Here is a 23,405-nt window from a genome sequence, read left to right as displayed (position 1 = left end):
TTTCCCAGGAACACTATCTAGTCCATCCCACTTACTTTATGTAGTGATATTTGGAGTACAAACCTCATTTAAACTTATACATTTACATAAGAACATCTTTCCCATATGAAGAACGAGTAGTTCTGATTATAATTAGTATTTTTTAAAAAAGAACATAAATTACTATTTTTATTAAGAGGATTTTTTTTAGTGTTCTGGAATGAATTTCAGTTTTAAGTGGATATTTCTTTGGAAGTAACATGAACGATTTTCATGGTTAAGTTTGGAACAAAAAATGTGATACCATATTTATTCTGTTCAAAGTAAGCCAAACTTAAATGTGAGCTTTACTGAGAATATACGGCTTTCAAAATAAAAAGAAATTGAAATGCAATTAACTTATCTTTTGCTTTATCCTCCTTTGGTCAGCTCTATAACAGTATTATAAAAGTTTAAGCCAATAAATAAAACAAAATTTAAAATTCATGTATAAGCCAACATCTATTAAATTATAAATGTTAACAGTTAAGGGAAAACACCAAAGAGAAGAAAATGGAAGTTTTGGATGAGGATAATTCTGAAAGCTGAGAGAGAGAAAAAAATCAGATTAGAGCATGAGGGCCCCAGATTACAAACGTATCGTGTATTAAAAGTTCATTTATCAGTTTTGTGTTTTAGAGTTCAAGTTCAGCCACGAGGACACTGTCATGTATTAAGTATTTCCTTACGCTGGCAGGTGGCTCAGGATTGTTGAGCTCTCCAAAGCCAGGACAAGGGCTCCAAAGAGATCTCGGATGGTGGTCTGGTGGGGATAGCAGCATGCAGGGCACTTTTCATGTTGTAGGACATTCTCAAGTCTTAGAGTTAAATGTTTTCAGAGATGATAGATACTTCTAACTTCTAGGAGAGTTTCATGAACCTAATCCATCACGTTTAGTTCTATTGCAATTAGTTATTAATATCAGAATTTCCTTTCAAACACAGAGGTTACCAATTACACATTTGGTTACGAAAGCAAGGTTTTACAGCAGGCCTAGATGATAGGAGGTAACAAGAATATAGGAGTCCACGACAGTAAGTCCATCTCAGATTTGAAGCCACCCTTAAGAGAATAGTATATCTAGGGAAGAAAAGCAAACTAACACAATAGAGAAAAAAGTAATGTTACACTTTAATATTAAAATGTGAATAATACCCTAATGTACAAAGAAATGCATTGTTACTAGACAAACCAGTTCTAGAGCTACAAATTGAATTTTAAAGAAAACTTCATAAAGAACTATCAATGTTCTTTAAAGGTGGAAAACACAGGGGTATAAAGGATGAACAAACTAAAAGATCTGAGATTATTTAGCCTTAAATTGAGAACACTTATATATTACTATCTCTAAGTATATGGGCAACCTTCATACAGACAGTGATAACTGGATAGTTTTCATTTCTAAGAACAAAATGAAGTGGGTTTAAAATGTAGAAGAAATTATTTAGATTAACATATGGAGTAATCATTAAAGATTGGAGCTGTTTATTGTGAGGGAATATCAAGTTTATGAGTATAGTTTTAAAAAACATTTTTAGGGGCCCCTAGGTGACCCAGTTATTAATTTCAAAAATCACATGAAATAGACCCAGTAACAGATTATGACATAATATTTGTCAAAACTTCTGCCCTAAAATCACTTCCCAGGGTTTATTACTGTCATAAAGTGTATGTACAGTGTGTATATCTGGCTGATGTGTAAATGCATCCAGGGTAACAATTTTTCTTCCCTATGTAATTATTTCTGTACCAGGGATGAATTCAACCTGAAATTGACACTTCTCAGCAATCAGTGGCAGGGAGTGATTCGCCGGGCCCAGCAGAGGAGGGGCATCATTGACAGCCAGATTCGCCAGTGGCAGCGGTACAGGGAGATGGCAGAGAAGCTTCGTAAATGGTTGGTTGAAGTGTCCTATCTTCCCGTGAGTGCTCTCGGAAGTGTCCCAATACCACTGCAACAGGCAAGGACCCTCTTTGATGAAGTGCAGGTAAGGTGCAAAACACATGCTTTTTAAACCTCTTATACATTTCCACTGTACACCTTACCCTTGCCTCAGTTCTTCATAAGGATCCTGGAGTGACACTAGAATGAGGACAAATATGGTTCCAAAGTATCAACAGGAACATATAAAATGATTGTATTACGTTTTATGATGATTTTATAGTGATGATAGTCTGGTCAGGCCCAGCCGCTCACAGAGCCACTCCATGGCCCACACCAATGCCTCCCAGCAGCTCACTGACTTCCAGCATGGAGAGAAAAACAATGACCAAGAAAGGAGCACTTTGCAATGATCATAATCATGAACAATTTTTTTTTAATTTTTTATTTATTTATGATAGTCACAGAGAGAGAGAGAGAGAGGCAGAGACACAGGCAGAGGGAGAAGCAGGCTCCATGCACCGGGAGCCTGATGTGGGATTCGATCCTGGGTCTCCAGGATTGCGCCCTGGGCCAAAGGCAGGCGCCAAACCACTGCACCACCCAGGGATCCCATCATGAACAATTTAAATGTGTAACTTGAGTATTCTGAAAAAGATAAAAGTCTCAGTCCTGTCTGGACTCTTTGTCCATTCTTGGTATGGCTGCTTCCTTCTGTCTTCCCCGGGAACCAGGGTCCCCTGCCCCTGAGACAGATCCCTCCTACCAGTCAGTCCTCCCCAGTGTCTTTTCTGGTCTCTTCACTGTTGGCAGCTTCCTTTCTCCTTGCTTCTCTGGGAAACCCCATGAACACATGGCTTTGTTGGCCTTCTACCAGCACAGAAGGGCCCACATAGTATCTCCTAGTCACATCCACCTCCTAAGCTTTCTTTTTTTTTTTTTTTTTTTTTTTTTTTTTAATTTTTATTTATTTATGATAGTCACAGAGAGAGAGAGAGAGGCGCAGAGACACAGGCAGAGGGAGAAGCAGGCTCAATGCACCGGGAGCCCGATGTGGGATTCGATCCCGGGTCTCCAGGATCACGCCCTGGGCCAAAGGCAGGCGCCAAACCTCTGCGCCACCCAGGGATCCCCACCTCCTAAGCTTTCAATTTATGTATTCAACTGCCTTTTAGGTTTAGATATATATATATATACATCAAGGATATAATATATTCTATGGGTTCCAGCAGAGCCTGTGATGCCGGGACCAGCCATTCTCCTGCAGTCCCATTTCCTGTGTCCCTAATTTGAGGAAATGTCATTACCAGCTATCCGGTCTATCAGTCAGGGACATTAGAGTCACTCTACAGCTATATTCTTTTTCTCTCCCTCCTCTTTTCTAATACACTTCCAGTTTCTATCACCACTGACACTACCTTAGATGGGAAGCTCTTGATTTCTTAACTACATAGACAATAGCTTTCTAACCTATCTTAGTGTATCCAATATTTACCATTCTTCCATTTCATTTTCTACTCTACTGCAGAGTGTTTTAATCCAGACTCATGACTTCCCTACTTAATTTTCTCCTGTGAATCTCAGTCACTTTCACTATTAAAAAAATTCTCATGCAGGGTATCATCTCGTGTCATCTTTTTTTAAAGATTTTATTTATTTTATTCATGAGAGAGAGAGAGAGAGAGGCAGAGACACAGGCAGAGGGAGAAGCAGGCTTCCCATGGGGAACCCGTGGACTCGGGTCCTGGACCCGAGGATCATGCCCTAAGACAAAGGCAGACGCTCGACCGCTGAGCCACCCAGGTGTCCCTCTCATGTCATCTTTTGCCACTCTTTCACAAGTATAATATATCCTAGCTCCTGAGAACTACATCCAAGGTCCTAAATTCATCCTGTTGATCTCCTATAGTAAATTTGCCTATCTTCATTTCTCCGCGTGGAAGGATTCCTCTCCCTGATTCCTGGCCCTCATCACACCAGCTCCTCCTTAATCTGGCCATGTTCATATATTTTCCAAGACTCATGAAGCCTCTTCATCTTGCTTCCATGTGGGTTAGATATTTGAGGAGTGGTCTTTCTTGGAAGTGGGTTGCTTGTATCAAACAAGCATCATAAATGTTTTTTGCAGAAGAAATTAAGAGATCCTAATAAAACTTAAACGAAGCATGTGACAGTGTGTTCCCTATACATCAATCTTCTAGAGCAGTTTCCATATTGCACGGTCATTGTACTTAAGTTGAACACAGAAACTGAGCCTCTCCCGAGGCTCATCCTGAATGAATTCTCATTCATTTATGCAGGGCTTCATTCACACCCAAAGTACTAGCTCAATAAATGTTGGATAAAGAGGGCATGCTATGTATGAAAAACTGTAGGGTTACTTAAAAACACTTGTAGTAGGGAACTGCTGAAAAAAAGAATGAGAAAGTAAAAAGCTACGACTCCTTTCAGTTCAAAGAAAAAGTGTTCCTGCGACAGCAAGGCAGCTACATCCTAACAGTGGAGGCTGGCAAGCAGCTCCTGCTCTCAGCGGACAGTGGGGCTGAGGCTGCCTTGCAGGCAGAACTCACTGAAATCCAAGAGAAGTGGAAATCAGCCAGCGTGCGTTTGGAGGAACAGAAGAAAAAACTGGCCTTCTTGTTGAAAGTAAGTTCAGCTTTTTCCTCCTCTAGATGCAATGCAGTTTAAGAAGCCATGTAAGCAGTTGTTACTCCTGTTTTTAGCTTTCCAATCAGACAGTGCAAAGATCCATAAGTCATACCCTGCAGTATTTTGATCCCCTGCCCTGTGTCTTAAGACTTTGTCCTGTCTTGCATGAGCTGGAGAAGTTTCTCGATTTTCAGCAGTTTGTCTTTCAGAAAAATCACCCAGCTAAGTACTTTTAAGTCTAATAAGACTGTCCAAATGATGAATTCTGATTAATGGTCGGTGCTAAGCCAAGAACCATGCAATGACTTTATAAATCCAAACAGGAATGCAAAGAGTAGATTCCACTCCCTGATCTAAGACTCTAAAGTGGTTTTTAAGATTGATATCTTTTATTTTATAGCAGGGAAAAACTTATCCAAGAGGATACTTTTGATTTCATCTTAGTTTATCCAAGCATGTTGCTATGAGAGAAAATTCAGGAGGTATATTCAGCCTTTAGTTGGATACAGAGAGGATACTGATCACACTGCAAGTTTCAGACCCCCCACAAGATGCTTTTCTTCCTTACTTTTCAGTACCATATTCAATACATAATTAGAATGCATCAGAAAAAGGGCATGGTCTCTGACCTCAGATAAACCCAAATTAAAATTTTAATAAACTAAGTAACTTGGTTATCTCAACCTATCTCTACTCCTCTCTGGAGTAGGTATGATTACCCCTCCTTCAGATGGCATTGTGAGGATTTAATGAAATAAGGAAAGTAAACATGTGGCACAATACCTGCACAAATTGAGCATGTGGTAAAGGGTGGTAATCATCGTTGTTGATATTATCATCATATTAAAGAGTGAACAGAGATAAATAGTAAAGTTTTATACATGCTGATAATCACCAACACTTTAACAAAAGTATCTATTAAATTTGGCCTGACGCTTTTTTGGATCACAGGTAGTAACTAAAGTTAATAGAACACAGTTTGCTTTTATAATGCTTAAAGTATGCACACCCATTGGATTTATTCTATTGAATTTTATTTAATAATATATTACCTTCTGTGTAGGAAACAATCAATCAAAAATGCCACTGAGCATTTGTTGAAGAACTATTATTTGCATACAGCACAATTCATCCGTAATACAATATGTCTGATTCTTTTTTCTTCTTTTTTACTTTCAATAAAAGATTAAAAACACTGTAACTCATTCTGTAGAGATATGTTAATCATATATTTTTTCTTTATTTGTGATGTGATTTTTGGACAGATTCCCAAGACTTTAATAAGGCAAAATGGCTGAGTCATTGCATTTGCTTTTCTTGCCAGTCTGTTTGCTGGTGTGTAAAACATCCACTTTGATAGATGTTTGCAGACCATGACATTTTGTTATGTCCTTGTAATTCATGTAGTAAAAAGACTGGGTTATAGTTTTGGAATCTAAGACATTCTTGGAAAGGGGAATCCTTATTCTTCTCTTGTTAAAGTTTATTTTATTTTAAATCATAAACTAGGACTCATTTGCCGAAGAAGGAATTTATGAAGCTATATTCTAATGTCATTTTCTTTATTTTAGGATATCTTTATATCACAGCCATAATGCTTATGTATTTTTAGCTCTTGACTTAATGCTCTGAGTAAATATGCCAAAAGTAGAGTGATGATGATTCTGTGGCCTGCATGTTCACCTGCTTCACTATGGCCTCTTAATTTTATTATAAAAAATAAGAAACTTATCTTTTCTCTTTTAGATCAGTGGAGATTTACTGATGGCATGTTGATGGGTTTCAGAGGGTGTGATGATTTCATTGAGAATGCTTGTTCAGTTTAGTAAAAGGATCTCACTATGCTTAACATTGATGAACTAATTGTAGCCTGGGAACATGGAGGTACTTTAACAAAGGGGAATTAGAACAAATTTGTCCAAGACAGACAGTTAGTGTGTTTTCTGGTAAATGGAAAGAGGGAATGTGATTATGTACTCTAGGAAGTTCCCTGAAGGAATTTAAGAGAAATGAACCTTAGGCCAAATTCTCAGTTCAGTTAGAAACCAAAAGACCTTTTGAATAGGGACACACTTTTGTCAGCACTTCTAACAGAAGACAGTTTTGGTCATAGCACCTATGGGTTGCCGTGCTAAAAATAAAGCATCGGAAGAGAAAGACAGAAAGAGCCCAGCCAAGAAAAGACTGGTAATGGTGGAAGAGGTAATGTGAAGGAAAATGCGGCATAATTTTGCCACCAGGCTCACTACTAAAAGCAATTCTGTCTTTCTTCAGAGCTCAGTAATTTAAGTTGCAGGGAGTGGCTACTGGGAAGGGTTACTAGGAAGGGGGGACAGGAATGGATGGTCATAGGTGAAATTAAGGAGATTTGTTTAGATGAATTTATTTTGATTTTATTTATTTATTTTTTAATTTATTTATGATAGTCACAGAGAGAGAGAGAGAGAGAGAGAGGCAGAGACACAGGCAGAGGGAGAAGCAGGCCCCATGCACCGGGAGCCCGACGTGAGATTCGATCCTGGGTCTCCAGGATCGCGCCCTGAGCCAAAGGCAGGCGCCAAACCGCTGCGCCACCCAGGGATCCCTGTTTAGATGAATTTAATTTGAATTTTCACTGAGACACTGGATAGGAGTTAATCTGTAGGTCTAATTATATAAAGCATTATGATTCCTTTAATTTTTTCTTTCAATTAAAAAGAAATACATGTGTCTGGGATCCCTGGGTGGCGCAGCGGTTTGGCGCCTGCCTTTGGCCCAGGGCGCGATCCTGGAGACCCGGGATCGAATCCCACGTCAGGCTCCCGGTGCATGGAGCCTGCTTCTCCCTCTGCCTGTGTCTCTGCCTCATTCTCTCTCTCTCTCTCTCTGTGACTATCACAAATAAATAAAAATTAAAAAAAAATATAAAAAAAAAAAAAAAAAAAAAGAAATACATGTGTCTGATTTAAAAAAATCAGATAATAATTGAAATATGTAAAGCAAAAAACAAAATTTCCCCTATACCACAACCAAATCCTGTAATCTTCCACAGGAATAAACCACTGTTACAGGTCTGGTATGTAATCACCCAAAACATAACCACATAAATGTATGTTTTCTTTGTCACTCTGTAGAGATCTACCGGTCTATGCTGCCACTCTCTACTGCTTTTCTTGCTATATTCTTCTTCAGAGCACTCACTCATATTTGACATACTAGATGTATATTTTTTAAATTTTGCCTTACCTCTCTTCATCCATTGATTGTTTCAGTTTTTAGGTGTTTATATACTTACCCTTTTGTGATACATATTTCAGCATATTGAGATGAAGCCCACCCATTGCCAGCCTTTGGTACTTGTGTATTTCTACTTCTGTAACAAATCAAATGTATGTGCCTCATAGTGTTCATATAATGAGCTGAATCAGAGGCAGGGTTATATTATTTTTACATTTCATCCTGAAAGAATTTCCATATCCTCTTTTTGATCTCTTATAGAACATCCGAGGTAGTGTAGACACATTAATAGTGGGGTTAGAAAAGAGGCAAAATACTGTGATTACTTTCTTACCTCTGCAGATTGATTCAGATGCAAATAACAATTTTGATTACTTGTAATATTCTGGGCCTTGTATTTAGTGTGTTCACAGCCATGGCTTCCTCCAGCCCTCCAACAATTATAGAGTTTGTGTTATGCCCATTTTCATAGGGAAAATTGAGACATAGCATATTACCTGCTTAAAGTCACATAGAGTAAGTGTTGAACTCTCTGATGCTGCCTACATGACAATGGATGTGGACCCCCCACAAATCTTTGTTTCTCTGGGATTAAGAAGAGTGTGGATCTTTTGTTTTAGTTTCTTATAAAACAAAACAAAACAAAACAAAACAAAACAAAAACAAAGCCATGAAATCTCTTCCTTCTCCCATTACAGGACTGGGAAAACTGTGAGAACGGAATAGCTGATTCTCTGGAGAAACTACGAACTTTCAAAAAGAAGCTTTCTCAGCCTCTTCCAGATCACCATGAGGAGCTGCATGCAGAGCAAATGCGTTGCAAGGTAGCTGACTGGATTGAGCTGTTAGCTGTCACTGGCCTGTGCGCTTCTGTTGTGGTATTGCCTTTGAAAGCATAAGCTAGTCAAACTGCTCCAGCAGTGTATATGTTGGTACAAGTTCCTGGATATTGCATTAGGGCAGACAACTCTGGTGAGGCTTGCTTGCTGATTTATTGTGGTTGATGAAATTAGACTGGCTTATGGTTTATATCTTGAGAAATATAAAACACAGCATTGAAAGATATTTAAAAGTGGGGTCGAAAGCAATAAACACAATCCTTTTTAAAGCGTCTGTACTGGAGAGTTGTTCTAGCAGAATAGTCTAGTCCTGACAGCCTGGAAATGCTGCAGACAGTGGTCCTTAGGGGAACACCCTGCCCTGTAGGCTCTTCTGTAAGGAAAATAGGAATGCAAATAGCAAGGAGACACACAGTCATTCAGTTATCAGGGCCCTAACTATTTATGAGATCATGAGCAACACCTCAAATCACAGTTGAAAGCAAATCAGGAGCTAATATAGACCACTCCCTGCATCGTGAGCTCGTTGAGATTAACGTGATGTGGTGGCAGAGGATTCGTTCTGTTCATACCTATATAGGCAAGTGAAGTGTTCGGCAGTTCTCTGTCAAGCAGTATGCAGATCTAGTCAAAACTGCCTTTACGAATGTCTCTTTTTTTCTCCCCAAATAATACACATCCCTGTGTTTCCCAATCATTTGCAAATTATTGTTCTGGAGCAATGCTGTAAAACTTCACACGTACTGGGGTGCCTGGGTGGCTTAATTGGGTAAGCCTCTGTGACTCTTGGTTTCTGATCAGGTCATGATCACATGGGTTGTGAGGTTGGGCTCCACACTCAGTGCTCAGCAGAGAGTCTGCTCGAAGATCCTCTCCCTCTGCCACTCTCCCCCTAAAATAAATAAATAAATAAATCTTTTAGAAAGAAACTTCACATATACTTAAATGATTTGGATTTAATCAGAAGTTTTCTGCTTCACTCTGGCTAAGAAGTCATAAGCATTAAGGAAAAATTAATTTTTAAAGGAGTCTTGAAATCATAAAAAGCGTAGATGTAAGAATTTTTCTTCAGTATTAAAATTTAAGGATATCCTTTGAAACTCAGAAGAGGCAGATTTAGGAAAAATAAAGGGGTAATATACATGACATCATATAGCAGGTGAGGAAAATATTATCTTGAGATGTAAGTTCAGAAGTATGCAAATATTAAAAAGTTTGTTTTAAATCTGTGATTGTAAATTTATAACAAGTGATTAAAGAAAATTGGCATTTATTAGGCTGCTCTTATGTGCCAGTCAGTAAACTAGTGTTGTCTTAGTTGACAGAAACACAAACTCATGAGGACAGTCTGTTATTTCCCTTTTACAGATGTGAAAACTGAGGCTTCTAGAAGTTTAATAATGTTTCAGTGTTAGTAAATATCAAGGCTTCCTGAATCCAGAGGCTGTATTTTTACCATATAGACTCATCTAATAGAGTCTGTGAGTCTGAAACAGTTGGTTTTGGTGGTGCTGTTGTTTCTTTTATAATCCTTACATTGTGAATTATGTCTGATGTTGGAGTTAGGGGCTAGAAATTGGAAAGAAAGGGGAAAATCTTTACATTGGCATGACAGTTTAATATGTGTACAAATATAAGCAGAAATACTGCATATTTTACTCCACCGGGATGGTCTTTCAGCCAAATGCTGTTACCATGGGACCTCATCACCCAAAATACAACAGTTATAAACATACCCGGCTATTAAGCTTGGAGATTAAAAGGATGCATTTTGGTCCAGCTCTCTGCTACTCTTCCCTAAACCACCCTTAGCAGCAAAACAAAGCAATTACCTGGAAAATTCAGACTAAAACCTCATCTGCCTAAATTGCCTGAGAAGTTAGCCTCAAACACTACTGTTAATTGCATTTGCCTTTGGAAACTTGTATCCTGTGTGAAGAGGCAAAAAGAGAAGGAAAAAGCCATGTGAAATACTCTATTTATACACAAAATTAGCCAGAATCTAAAAGCATCCACAGCTGGCAAAAAGCAAGAGTTATACAAATTGCAAAACTGGTCATCGGTTCAAAGCATTGCAAAATCCAATGTCAACTCATTCAAATATTGCTTTATGGATTTTTTTCTTAAATCATTTCCCAAAAGGACAGAGTACATAATTTTTTCTTTAGTAACCTGAAGAAGTCTATGTTCCTACAGGAAATGAATTCAGTCCATTATTTTCAATTGAGTAATAATAGCAATTCAGCGATTATATTAAGTTGATATTGCAGAATGTAAATGCATAGTGTTTGAAGATGAAAGTTAACCTAGAAGTTTGGTTTTTTGAAAATATTTTAACATGATCAATAACCCAGGACAAAAATAAAGGCTGGATTAGCAATTTATGAAATCAGTTTAAAAGTAAAGGAGATCATGCAGTAATGAAAGTTCAATTTAGGAAAGATGAGCCAGGGGGCCACTTGGGTGGCTCATTCAGTTAAGTGCCTGTCATGATCTCAAGTGCTCAGGTCATGATCTCAAGGTCCTGGGATTGAGTCCTGCTTTGGGCTCCTTGCTCAGTGGGGAGTCTGCTTCTCCTTTTGCTCCTCCTCCTGCTCTTACATGCTCTCTCTCTCTCTCTCTCTCTTTCTCTCTCAAATAAATAAATGAAATCTTAAAAAAAAAAAAAGGAAGAAGAAAAGGTGAGCCACAATGATCAGTTAAAAGGTAAATAGATCATAGGAAGATTCTTCCAACAACCTGGGTGGTTTTATTTTTTATGATTTTTAAAAATTTATTTATTAGAGAGAAAGAGAGAAAATATGACAGGGAGAAGGAACAGAGGCAGAGGGAGAAGCAGACTGCCCACTGAGCAGGGAACCCAATGCAGATGATCCCAGGACCCCAAGATCATGACCTGAGCTAAAGGCAAATGCTTAACCAACTGAGCCACCCAGGCACCCCACAACCTGGGATTTTATCAGAAGAACTTGGCAAAGTGTCAGACAACACCAGAGCAAATAGAATAAACCAAGTGAGATGTTCAAATAGAAAATAGAAAGCGATGGAAAGATAATTATATGATGAGGAGATTCCTAACACACACAAATTGTTTATGATAGATATTTGTGAGTATTCACATTTTTGTTTTTTTTAATCTAGGAGCTGGAAAATGTAGCTGGGAGCTGGACAGATGATATGGCTCAGCTGACACTGCTGAAGGATACTCTCTGTGCCTACATCAGCGCCGATGATATCTCCATCCTGAATGAACGCATGGAGCTTCTGCAAAGGCAGTGGGAAGAACTGTGCCACCAGGTAAGACAAACTCTACATTGAGCATTAGCTCAGAAAGGTGGAAAACTGGAAGATGACTTGAAATGTCAAATAGCTTGACCCATGTTTGTATCGACTCTATAACTCAGAGTATACATGGAGGAAGAACTCTGGCTTTTGTGAGAATATTGTAGATTAACATTATATTTGAGATGCATCTCAACTGAATTCTCTTGCTGCCCCTTTCACTGGCTGACATAATATTGTAAGAGGGAAAATAGTTTTTTGGTTCACAGATGTAGTCTTGCTAAGTACTGATGGTCTGTTTCTTACTTTGAACATATGAAAGACCTTTGTTTTATTTGCAATTTTAGCTAATACTGTGGAAATGGTTTTTTATTTGGAATGACTGTGGCTAATGATTTACAGTATTTTTTTCCTAGGAATTCATGTGTTTGGCATTTTTAGTTACATGTGATTCATTTATTAAGTACCTTTCTTGTGCATTGTACCTTAAAATTGGGATCCCAGATTGGATTTTGATTTTGAAATGAAAGGAAGAGATTGGTGGAAAGACAATGAGAAGGAATCAAAGACAAAGAAGAATAACATAGATTAATAACATAACATAGATTAAACACAAGTGAAGAACAGGCTCTGACTGAGGACCTTGAGACCATCCCCTCCAGGAGGCTGGGTGTGTGTCAGTCATGTCCCTTGCTGCACCTGACTGCATTGCCTGGCACATGAGAGGCTGTGGTCTATGTTTGGTAAATGAATCAGTCACACTAATTGTGAATTTCATAAACTAGAGTAAGTGTTCCTACCATCGATTTAACAACAGAGCTGAAACTAAAACCAGTCCAGAAGAACCTATGCCATGAAGAGAACTGGTTCTAACAAGCTAAAACAATGTACAGCAGTGTAAGCAAACCCAGGGCAGTGTGCACTGCAGGCAATAAAGGACACACATGTTGCAGCGGATAAATCTTCAGCTGAGCACTGAGACAGGGAGCACAAGAGACAGATTGGTGTGGAAGGAGCAAGCAGGTGGATTGGACGCGGCTGCAGCTTGAGTGAAGGCAGAGGAGGAGACAGAGGAGCTGGCTGGGGAGAAGCAAGTGCTGTAAGGATGAGGAAGGAGCTCTTGAGAAGGGGTCTCTTCGTGCCTCTCTAGTTTCAGGCCAAGTGTGCTAATCTAGAGCTCTCTCCTCTTCCGTCCTCCCCTCCCATTTTCCCTGACTTTAGAGATACTTATCTTCATGCTTCAGGAAACATTAAACAGAGATTAAGAGGCTTATAGCCTCCTGATTCATTTGACAGCAACAAGAAATTTGTTGTTAGGTAAATTTCTCTCTGTGTTTAGATAAAAACCAAGATATTTCTCAGACCATGAGCCAGAGGGTAACTCTGGAGCACACTTCCTAAATGTGTGAACAATTTCTTCTGAATATATACTTGGAAAAGGGAGAAGTGTAAGAGATGATTTTCATAAACATGTGAGTAATTTGAGTTCAAAATTAATTTAGCCATTTTTCATGGAGCTTCATATTCTTAGTGAACACAGTGAGAAATTCACATGCAATATGATAATGTTAATCACAATATTTTATTCTTCTCTGAATTATTCAACCCAAAATCAATACATAACTATCCAGTAAATTCTCACATAATTTTCTAATGGAAGGACTTTATCAGGGTATTTCATGTAAGTGAAAGATAATTTGTGGTTACAAATAATGGAAAATGATCACAGCAGTGGTTTGGTTACTTTTATGAGCCTTATCCATTTGTTTTTCTTAAAATTGAGAAAAATCTAGCACTACTTCATGACCCAATACTTTTCAGCATATCCTGTGAAATTAATTATACTATATCTACTTCTCTGGCTAATTGATGTCTACAGAGCTTTCAGAGAGGTAACACTTCAAATAATGGCTTCCATTCCCTTCCCAAACCTGTCATGAACTGCCCTACCCCCAGACCTTACTCAGACCACTCTTCTGCCTAGACTGACTATTTCTTCCCTTCTGATTTTAACCCACCTTTTTTCAAATGCCACAATCCCTAGAATGTCACCTTTTGAGATGCTCAGACCTCAGTATTTTCCTATTCCCCAATTCCCTTTTGGCCTGTGCCATCATTTGATGGTGCATTGTTCCTCTCTTCTTCTTCTTTTTTTTTTTTCCCAATGTTTGTGACTTTATTTCAAGACTATGAGACCCCTAAGAATGAAGACCATTTCCTTTTTTCTCCAGTGCCTAGAACAGCTAAGTAAGTGTTCATATATATACTGTTAATAATTAAAAGAAGACTTTAGGGCATTTATTTTATGTCATTGTGTTCCTCTAAATGTAAAATAATGACATAGTCTCTGAATAGTTTGGAAGTTAGGAAGATTATAATTGTGCAATATTTGTTTGATTTAGGAAAACCAGTCCTGTGTAAAAATGCCATGAGGTAGAAAGATTACAAACTTCTAGTTATAAAGTGAATTAGTTCTAGGAATCTAACGTATAGGAATGTGACTCTAGTTAATAAGACTGTATCATGTACTTGAAAATTGCTAAGAGGAAAGATATTTTAAAAATTTATTTAAATTTTTATTTATTTAAAAAAATTCCAACATAAACATAAAGTGTTATATTTGTTTCAGGTATACAGTAGAGTGATTCAGTACATTACTCAGTGTTCATCACTATAAGTGGTTATAATTAATAACCTTAATCACCTTCACCTATTCACCCTTTCCTCCTTTCCTCCCCTCTGGCAACCACTAGTTTGTTCTCTACACTTAAGAGTCTTCTTCTTCTTCTTTTTTATCTCTTTTTCTTTCTTCATTTGTTTTGTTTCTTAAATTCCACATGAGTGAAATCATATGGTATTTGTCTTTCTCTGACCAACTTCTTTCATTTAGCATTATACTCTCAAGATCCATCCATGTTGTTACAAATGGCTAGATGTCATTCTTTTTATGGCTGAGTGATACCTTAAAGGCTCTCACAACACACATAGAAATAGTAATTGTGTGATATGATGGATGTGCTAACTAATCTTGTGGTAATCATTTCACAGTATAAATGTGCATCAGGTCACCACACTATACACCTTAAACTTACACAGTGTGATATGTCTATTATATCTTAGTAAAGCTGGAAAAAGAAAAAAGGGGGCCAAAGTTTCCATGTTTAAAATTGCTCACGAGACTTAGATATATCCGTTTGGAAATACATTTTGAAGGATGCTATTGATCATATGATATGCCATGAAGAGATGAATACCTTTCACCTGTGAGTAGACTAAGACTTAAGTAAAAAAAAAAAAAAAAAAAAAAAGAGGAAGTACATTGAATACATAGTTTCTGGAAACTTCTAAATTGAATGTCTTAAGGCATGAAGCTAAAGCATACTGATCTCACATTGCTTCAACCTAAAAATACTATTTAATCCAGTGAGATTTTAGAGTTCGGAGTAGTCATGCCAAAGGTGCCAGGATATAACTATAAGTGAGAATATAAATTAGTTACTAGTTCTTGAGTTAGTGTTTCCGGAGTTCTTCTGTCAAGTATGAAACCACAAAAGGAAATGAGCTTGAGCCTATGGTCTCATTTTAAAAGTTAAAAACTTTACTTAAACCTGACATTATCCGCTATTAAAGAGCCGGTAGTCTGTTCATATTCCAATTGAAGCAGTGGGTGAGAAGGCAGGAGCAATTGGGACTACCAAGGAGGAGGAGGAAGACACGGTGTAAGTAAATGTTTCAGAGGGGAGTTGACGTATAAAAGTATACTGTTCATAAATAGACTCCCCAAACAGTTTGCTGTGTCTGTATTCAGCCATAGCTTATATTTGTTTTTATTCCTGTTTGGGTTTGTAGATCCGTGTGTAATTCTCGTTGAGATATAAATACATCATCATTGTAATTGCTCAGTGTTTTTCAAATTGTCAAGGCAAAAATATTTGAAGTAGAAAAGGATGTATTTCCTGTTCAGCTGCCTCACACTCTGGAGGTTTCAGCTGGTACTTGCCAGCTATTAACAATGCAGAGTGTTTATACTCTTGAGAAAACATAAATCTGTGCTAAACTGATAAGTAATATGAGGGTTTCAGTTAAACCCGAAGAAAGGGGTGGTAATGTTCACTTATCATATAGCCTAAACACTAGTTTTATAAACTGAAAGGTAAAAGCTGTCTCCACTGAGAATTTAAATCTTTTTAGAAGCTTTTGCACTGTGTTTGTGGTCTACCTGTTTCTTCTTTCAGCTGTTGCTTTACAGTGAGCAAATGAAAGTAACACTTCCATGGTGTGTGATAAGTACCAGAAATACATATGCAAGCTGCTCAGCGGAGGTATTGAATACATGGGTGTCGAGGTGGAAAAAATGTTAAAAACTCAAATGATGGAAAAAAAAAACTCAAATGATGTCCTGTAGTAGGAGGAGTAGGAGGAGTAGGAGGAGGAGGAGTAGTAGTATATTAATGGCCAGCTTTTGTTAAATCTTTAGCATGTACTGGTTATTTTCTTAAATTAATTTCTTGTTTGCATTCTATTATAAGCCTATTATCCCAGGACACATGTCAGTGCTTGGCACATCGTAGATACTTATTTACTGCAAACAATAAACATTTGCTTAATGAAATTTGGAACAGATGTAAAATTCATTTATAAATGAAGCAAGTGAGACATAGAGAAGATAAGTAACCTTGCCCTGGTCATATCATTAGTAAGTAATAGAGACTGTTTTTGAATCTCAGGTACCTCTGGATATTTGATCATAGTATTATATCACAGCCTCTATCAAAGACTCAAGCTTTGCTCATTCTGTCTCATACTGACTAGAAAGAAATATCTCAAATTTGTCTAACCTTCTCTCTGGAATGGGGGTAATAAAACCCACCTCTCAAAAAAAATAAAAAAATTTAAAATATTAAAAAAATAAAACCCACCTCTCAAAGAAATAGATAATATTTTTCTATAATGTGGTCATCTTCCCTGAAGATGTTGTTGAGGAAAGTCCGAGAATTCATCCTTACTCATGGATGATTTGGGGAAAGAGGAAAGAAGGAGATACATAGAGCAATAACTATTAATGTTGAATCTGAAGGGTGGGGGCTTTTAGTCTTTTCTTAGAAAACAGTTGCTTTCAGAGGTCCCAATTATGAAAATATAGTTTCAGTTTGGACATCAGTTGAACCAGAATTTTAATGACCAGCCACACTCTTGACTCTGATGCTATGTGAATGAGAGGGAAGAAGTCATATCCACTACAAAATTCCAAATCGTAGCATTCCTGTAGAAGATCAGAATACACTCTGCTATCAGAGTTCAAGAGGTAGGGAGTACTGGAAGGATTGTGCTCCTAACTGCAGCGCTGTCTTGATATAGCTTATTGTAGGTGAACTTTGTCTCCAAAACTTTTTAACCTATGTTTTCTTAGCCTTTTCCATTCCTACCAGTACCCACCCCAAGTAAATTCACTGCTTTTTGGTTGTTCTGTATTTTTCTGCCTCAAAGAAAACAAGCTGATTTTTACTAATGGGGAAATACTTAATGGATGCATCAGTGTCACCCTACTCAGAGAAATTTGTATTTTAAAAGATCATAATTCAAAAGAATGAATTTGTAATGATGACATTTTAGAAACTATGTTAGGTTATGGGGCCCACTATCTGAGCACCTCACTATGATGAGAGCTAGCCCAGGCATAGGGAACCTGCTCTCAAAGCCTAATTACCAGGTATTTTCTCAGATATAGAATCATAGACATTTTGGGTTATGTGGGACCTTGACTATTATTTACCTAATCATTAGCAGAGCCAATCTGAGGCAGAATTGCTAACTAGAAAGTGTAAGGTACCTTAGAAATATTTTCATTTTTAAAGGAAATTGGCTTGAAGTGCATCACAAAGTAAAATGGACTGATGGATAAAGGAATATATGTATTAAAGCAAAATGTAGCAAAATGTTCACAATTTTGGAGCCTAGGGAGTATATTATGGCTGCTTACCATTACAGTTCTTTCAACTTTTCTGTATGTCTAATGTTTTTCATAATAAAATGGTGGTGGAAGAAAAGAAAATTGAGGTAGGTGTTTAATGCGATGAGATGACTGGTGGAATGTCTAGCATTATCAACATGAGTGTGTAGAACATCTATAAAAAAGGATCATCTTCTTGCCAGTCAAATCACATTATATTTTGCTAACAGGTAGCTTGGCTTAACTAAAAATATTTCTTAGTATCGTAAGCAGCACTGCAAAAACAAGGGTATTATGAAATCATAAAATTTTAAAATACTGGAAAGGAACATTCTAGGTTTTTTTTTTTGGAACATTCTAGATTTAGAGATAAGAAACAGACCCCTTGTATCTCTAATGCATAAAGAACTATTACAACTCAATGCTAAAAAAGAAAAAAAAAAACCCAGCCCAATTCAAAAATGGGCAAAAGATTTGACCTGATAGTTCTCCAAAGAAGATATACAGATGGCCAAGAAACATGAAAAGATTTTCAGCATTATTAGTCATCAGAGAAATATGAATCAGAATAGCAATAAGATACCACTTGACATTCACTAGGATGACCAAATCAAAAAGACAGATAAATAGTAAGTGTAGGTGAGGATGTGGAGAAATGAATACCTTACTGCTGGTGGGAATGTACATTGGTAGACACTCTATAGTGTGTCAACATGTAACCCGGCAATTCTACTCATAGGTAAGTACCCCGTAGGCAACTAAACATGTGTCTCCACACACACTTGTCTACAAGTGTACAATTGCAGCCTTATTCATAATAGCCAGAAAGTGGAAATAACCAAAACATCCATCCATAGATGAATTGGTAAATAAAAGGTTGTCTATCCATCTGATGGGATACATTCAACAATTAAAAGGAGTGAAATACTGACACATGCCGCAACATAGATGAACTTTGAAAACATTATGCTAAGCAATATTGTATGGTATGTGAATTATATCTCAATAAAGTCATTATGCAAAAGAAGGAAATGAAAAAGACAAAGGTAAATAAATAAAAAAGAAAGCAGGCAGAGAAGTAAGAGAACTTGCTCAAAGTAAAAGGATCGGTATAGAGCTGAGCAGCAGGGATCCGTCTTCCACTTCAGACTTCTCTGCACTGTGCGCCTCTGCTCCACTCTCCAGACACTTGAGATTCAATTCACTCTCCCTTTTTTCTTTCTTTCCCTTCTTTTGTTCCTTTCCCCTTTTCTTCCTTTTTTTTCCCCTTTTTCCTTCTTTCCTTCCTTCTTTTTCTATCCCTCCCTCTTTCCTAGCTCTTCCTTATCTTTTAGTAAAAGTACATTCAATATGTAGAGGGATCCCTGGGTGGCACAGCGGTTTGGCGCCTGCCTTTGGCCCAGGGCGCAATCCTGGAGACCCCGGGATCGAATCCTACGTCGGGTTCCCTGCATGGGTCTGCTTCTCCCTCTGCCTGTGTCTCTGCCTCTCTGTCTCTCTCTGTGTGACTATCATGAATAAATAAATAAAATCTTTTAAAAAAAATATTGCTGTAGAAATCTGCATAGAACTAATTTCAGTGTGAGGCTTGATTGCTTGGAACCTTGAATAAATGAAGGTGCATGCAGCTCTTTAGAGGGGTGGAAATACAGGGTGGGGTTCCTCCCACTGGCATTTCATTAGCAGGTCCTTGTTGTGAAAGCTTGCTGGAGATCCCTCCTGGGTCTCAAACTCAGGGAACAGTACCTAAAGACATGCACAACTGTTGCTTATTTCCCTCCACCCAACTCAGTTTATTGGTCCCCCCCCACCCCCCGTGACCCAGGGTACAAGTTGTACTCTGATTATCCTTTTACATTTTTTCCCATTTAAACTTTTCAGCTCTCCTTAAGGCGGCAGCAAGTAAGTGAAAGATTGAATGAATGGGCAGTCTTCAGTGAAAAGAACAAGGAACTTTGTGAATGGTTGACCCAGATGGAAAGCAAAGTTTCTCAAAATGGAGACATCCTCATTGAAGATATGATAGAAAAGCTCAAGAAGGTACAGGATGCCTAACTATGTATATTTTTACTCTTCATAACACTTAGGTGTACTTTTAACAGGTATAAAATATGGTTTTACTCATTATTAAATTACTTTCCTGTAAAAGGAGTACTATCTTTTAAATGTTTTATCTTTTTAATACAAAATAAACTTGCATGGAAAGGCCTCCTTTATATACAATATATATGGATATGATGAAGTAAATTATCTGCTGATAGATAAATGTTCAGTGTTTTCCCGTTTTAGCTACCTGTTCAGAAGGAATCATTTATGTGTATTAGTTTTCTTTTGTGTTTTTTTGTTCTTATTTTTTTTAAGATTTTATTTATTTATTCATAAGAGACACAGAGAGAGAAAGAGAAGAGAGGCAGAGACACAGGCAGAGAGAGAAGCAGGCTCCATGTGAGACTTGATCCAGGGACTTCAGGATCATGCCTTGAGCCAAAGGCAGATGCTTAACCGCAGAGCCACCAAGGTGTCCTGTTTTTTTGTTTTTAAAGAGGTAAAATCACTAGAGAGGAACCAAAAGAAAAAATTTTTAGGATTCATTAAACTGACATTTTCTCTATAAAACACTATGCACAGACAATTGCAAGAATAAAAACTTTCCTGGGGTGCCTGGGTGGTTTAGTGGTTGAGTGTCTGTCTGCCTTTGGCTCAGATCATGATCCCGGGGTCCTGAGATCGAGTCCCATATTGGGCTCCCCTCAGGGAGCCTGCTTCTCCCTCTGCCCTATGTCTCTGCCTGCCTGTCTGTGTCTCTCATAAATAAATAAATAAAATCTTAAAAAAAAAAAGAACAAAAACTTCCCTGTGCACCCCAGTTGGTTGAGCAGTTGAGTGTCAGACTCTTGATTTCAGCTTAGGTCAGGATCCTAGGGTCATGGGATAAGCCCTGCTTTGGGCTTTCATTCAGATGGAGTCTGCTTGTTCCTCTCCTTCCCCCTCTGTCCCACTTGTGTGCTCTCTCTCTAATAAATAAATAATTTAAGGTAAAAAAGAACAAAAACCTCCCTGAGATTTTGCTTCATATTATTTTCAAGTTATGTATGACTATTAAATTATTTTATATATCATCTGGCTCTAGAACATTTTTCATGTCTCTGTTGGGCTGACCAAATTTATTAGCATTTAAAAATGTTTTTGGTGATATCAATAGTGCTTCCATATTTTGAACAGTTAATCATTTTTATTTTAGTTTATGTTCTTTATTAGCACATATTACTATCTGGCTTCCACCATACTTTCCCTCATTACTGATTTTTTATCTCTGTACAGTAGATGCCCTACTAGATTGTCAGCTTTGCTGGAAGTGTCTTTGTCTGTTTATTCTTGTATCTCCTGAACTCAGAGCTTCTTATAAGTACTCAGTCATTACTGAATAAATGGATTATAGCCTTATTCATTCTAAAATTCTAAAATAAATATAAATAATTATTAAGAAAAACTATCTTTATCCATGCATACGCATAAAGAGAAAAAAAAAAAAACTCCAGTGTCAACATGCAGTATAACTTTAAGACTTCCACTTAAAATGTTCAAATTCTAGCAATAAGCATTTGTATATTTGATATGGTAAACCTTTAAAATGTGAACTAAGATAATACAGATTTCACTATAACATCTGCTAATAGCTTGCAGTAATAATTTCTGGATATCAGGAAATGCTCTACTGGACACAATATACTATAGGTATTACAGTGAAGCTTGCTATACAATAAATTTTGGATAAGTGTATCTATATTCTTATTGATTTTCTTCATGAAATTTAAGATGCATATTTTGGGGGTGTGGAAAAAACTCTCTCTTAGACAAAATACAATTACAATTTAAAATTTAGAAAAACCAAAAAAAATTTAGAAAAACTTTAGTGTTTCACCTAATTATGTTTTACTTTTTGGCACAATGTCAGAAATAATCTTTAAAATATTAGCTATACTATTTTGTCTATAAAATGAATTATGAGATTTAAAAAGACATCTCTATGAGCTTGCCTCCATGGTGTGAGTGCATCTAGCATATTGGCCATTGAATCCCACTGTGGTGAAGTAACATAAAATGGAAGGTAGGTGAGGTGGGGTGAGGTTTCTGGGCCTAAAAAGAGCACTCAACACCAAGATAGAATAAAACTACACTGGCTTCTCCATTTTTAGAGGGCCTCTTGCTTTGATAACTGACTTGAAAGGATAGCCCTATTGCCATACTAACTTTAGAGCAAGAGAGCATTAAAATGCCCATGACCCTCTAAGCTGTCTTTGTATATTATTTTGTTAAGATAATATATGTGGCATGACAGAAGTTTGATTCCAAAATGAAGAAAAAGAAAAAGTGATTCTGAAGATTGGCTTCTGTCACTGTGGCAAGAGTAAGAGGATCATTGGTCAGGTGGTGAGGGTTGAGGAGCACAGGGCATGTCCATTCATCATCACTTAGACCATACCATTGGAGGCCTCTGTCTTGCATATGAAGCCAGTGTTTCCCTATCCAAAACAATCTTTAAGAGGAGTGAATACTGGATAAATGAAAAAGGTGTGAGACCCACTGATCCCCTAAGACTAATGGTTATTATTCTTTTGAGTTAATTTTCCATTGATTTATTTGTAAAATATTGACATTGTATAGAGGATAGCTCATTAAAATGAAAGTATTATTTTTGAAAGCATTCTGCACAAATAACAGAAACACATAATATACATTTACATGTAAATACACATATATGTCAATTGCACATATATAATTGTGCATTGCCCACAGGCACACACACATATTCTAAGCCTCTTAGCAACTATAAGGATTGATTCTAAATATAACACCAGGTTGGTGATTATAAAAATAAGGTATAATTTCCCAGCATTAAAATCCTTCAAGCTTCTTCTTTTATTTCTATTTATATACCATTATTGATTTTTAATGCCCATTTTAAGTAAATAAAAATATCTCAATTCTCTTTAAGAAGATCTCTTTGAAAATTCCATTTAGAGTCTATGCACATACTGAAAATAATAGGTACCACTAATTCTTGTGTACATAGACTGATATTCACACAGTATTCCTCATGTCTAAACTATTCCAAGCAATAGAAAATAGTAATTATCATGTTTCTAGTAGAGCCAGGCTGAATGCATTAAAAATATGATTTCTGATCTCCGTGATTGCTATTTATTATGCAGGATTATCAAGAGGAAATTGCTGTTGCCCAAGAGAACAAAATACAGCTCCAGCAAATGGGAGAACGACTTGCTAGAGCCAGCCATGAAAGCAAAGCCTCTGAGATTGAATACAAACTCGGAAAGGTTAATGACCGGTGGCAGCATCTCCTGGATCTCATGGCAGCCAGGTAAAAAGGATCCTGGTCAATAGGACATGTGTGCAGAATTTTAAAACATTTTGTCCATCTTTCACTGCAGCTCAAGATAATCCAATGACTTTCTCTCTCTCTGTGTGTGTGTTCTTTATCCTGCCATTTTAGTTTAGCTTTTCTCATAAATGTGTTTCATTAACTTTGAAATTCTCCTTATTTAATAA

At 37.3% G+C, this 23,405-nt stretch overlaps 1 protein-coding gene across 16 annotated transcripts in view; it reads left to right on the top strand.

Annotated features, from left to right (window-relative positions):
• Positions 1 to 23,405, top strand: part of SYNE1 (spectrin repeat containing nuclear envelope protein 1) — a 448,999-nt gene that overhangs the window by 370,591 nt on the left and 55,003 nt on the right. For all 16 annotated transcript variants that reach the window (XM_077897071.1, XM_077897049.1, XM_077897055.1 and 13 more), the window contains 6 exons: positions 1,773 to 2,007; positions 4,353 to 4,547; positions 8,465 to 8,590; positions 11,747 to 11,902; positions 19,719 to 19,877; positions 23,051 to 23,217. In XM_077897071.1, the coding sequence (XP_077753197.1) occupies positions 1,773 to 2,007; positions 4,353 to 4,547; positions 8,465 to 8,590; positions 11,747 to 11,902; positions 19,719 to 19,877; positions 23,051 to 23,217 (1,038 nt within the window). The remainder of the gene's footprint in view (positions 1 to 1,772; positions 2,008 to 4,352; positions 4,548 to 8,464; positions 8,591 to 11,746; positions 11,903 to 19,718; positions 19,878 to 23,050; positions 23,218 to 23,405) is intronic.

This window comes from Canis aureus, chromosome 1 (assembly GCF_053574225.1).
Source record: "Canis aureus isolate CA01 chromosome 1, VMU_Caureus_v.1.0, whole genome shotgun sequence".
NCBI classification, from domain to species: Eukaryota; Metazoa; Chordata; class Mammalia; order Carnivora; family Canidae; genus Canis; species Canis aureus.
Note: the sequence above shows the minus strand (reverse complement) of the source record. Positions and strands in the feature narration are given on the sequence as shown.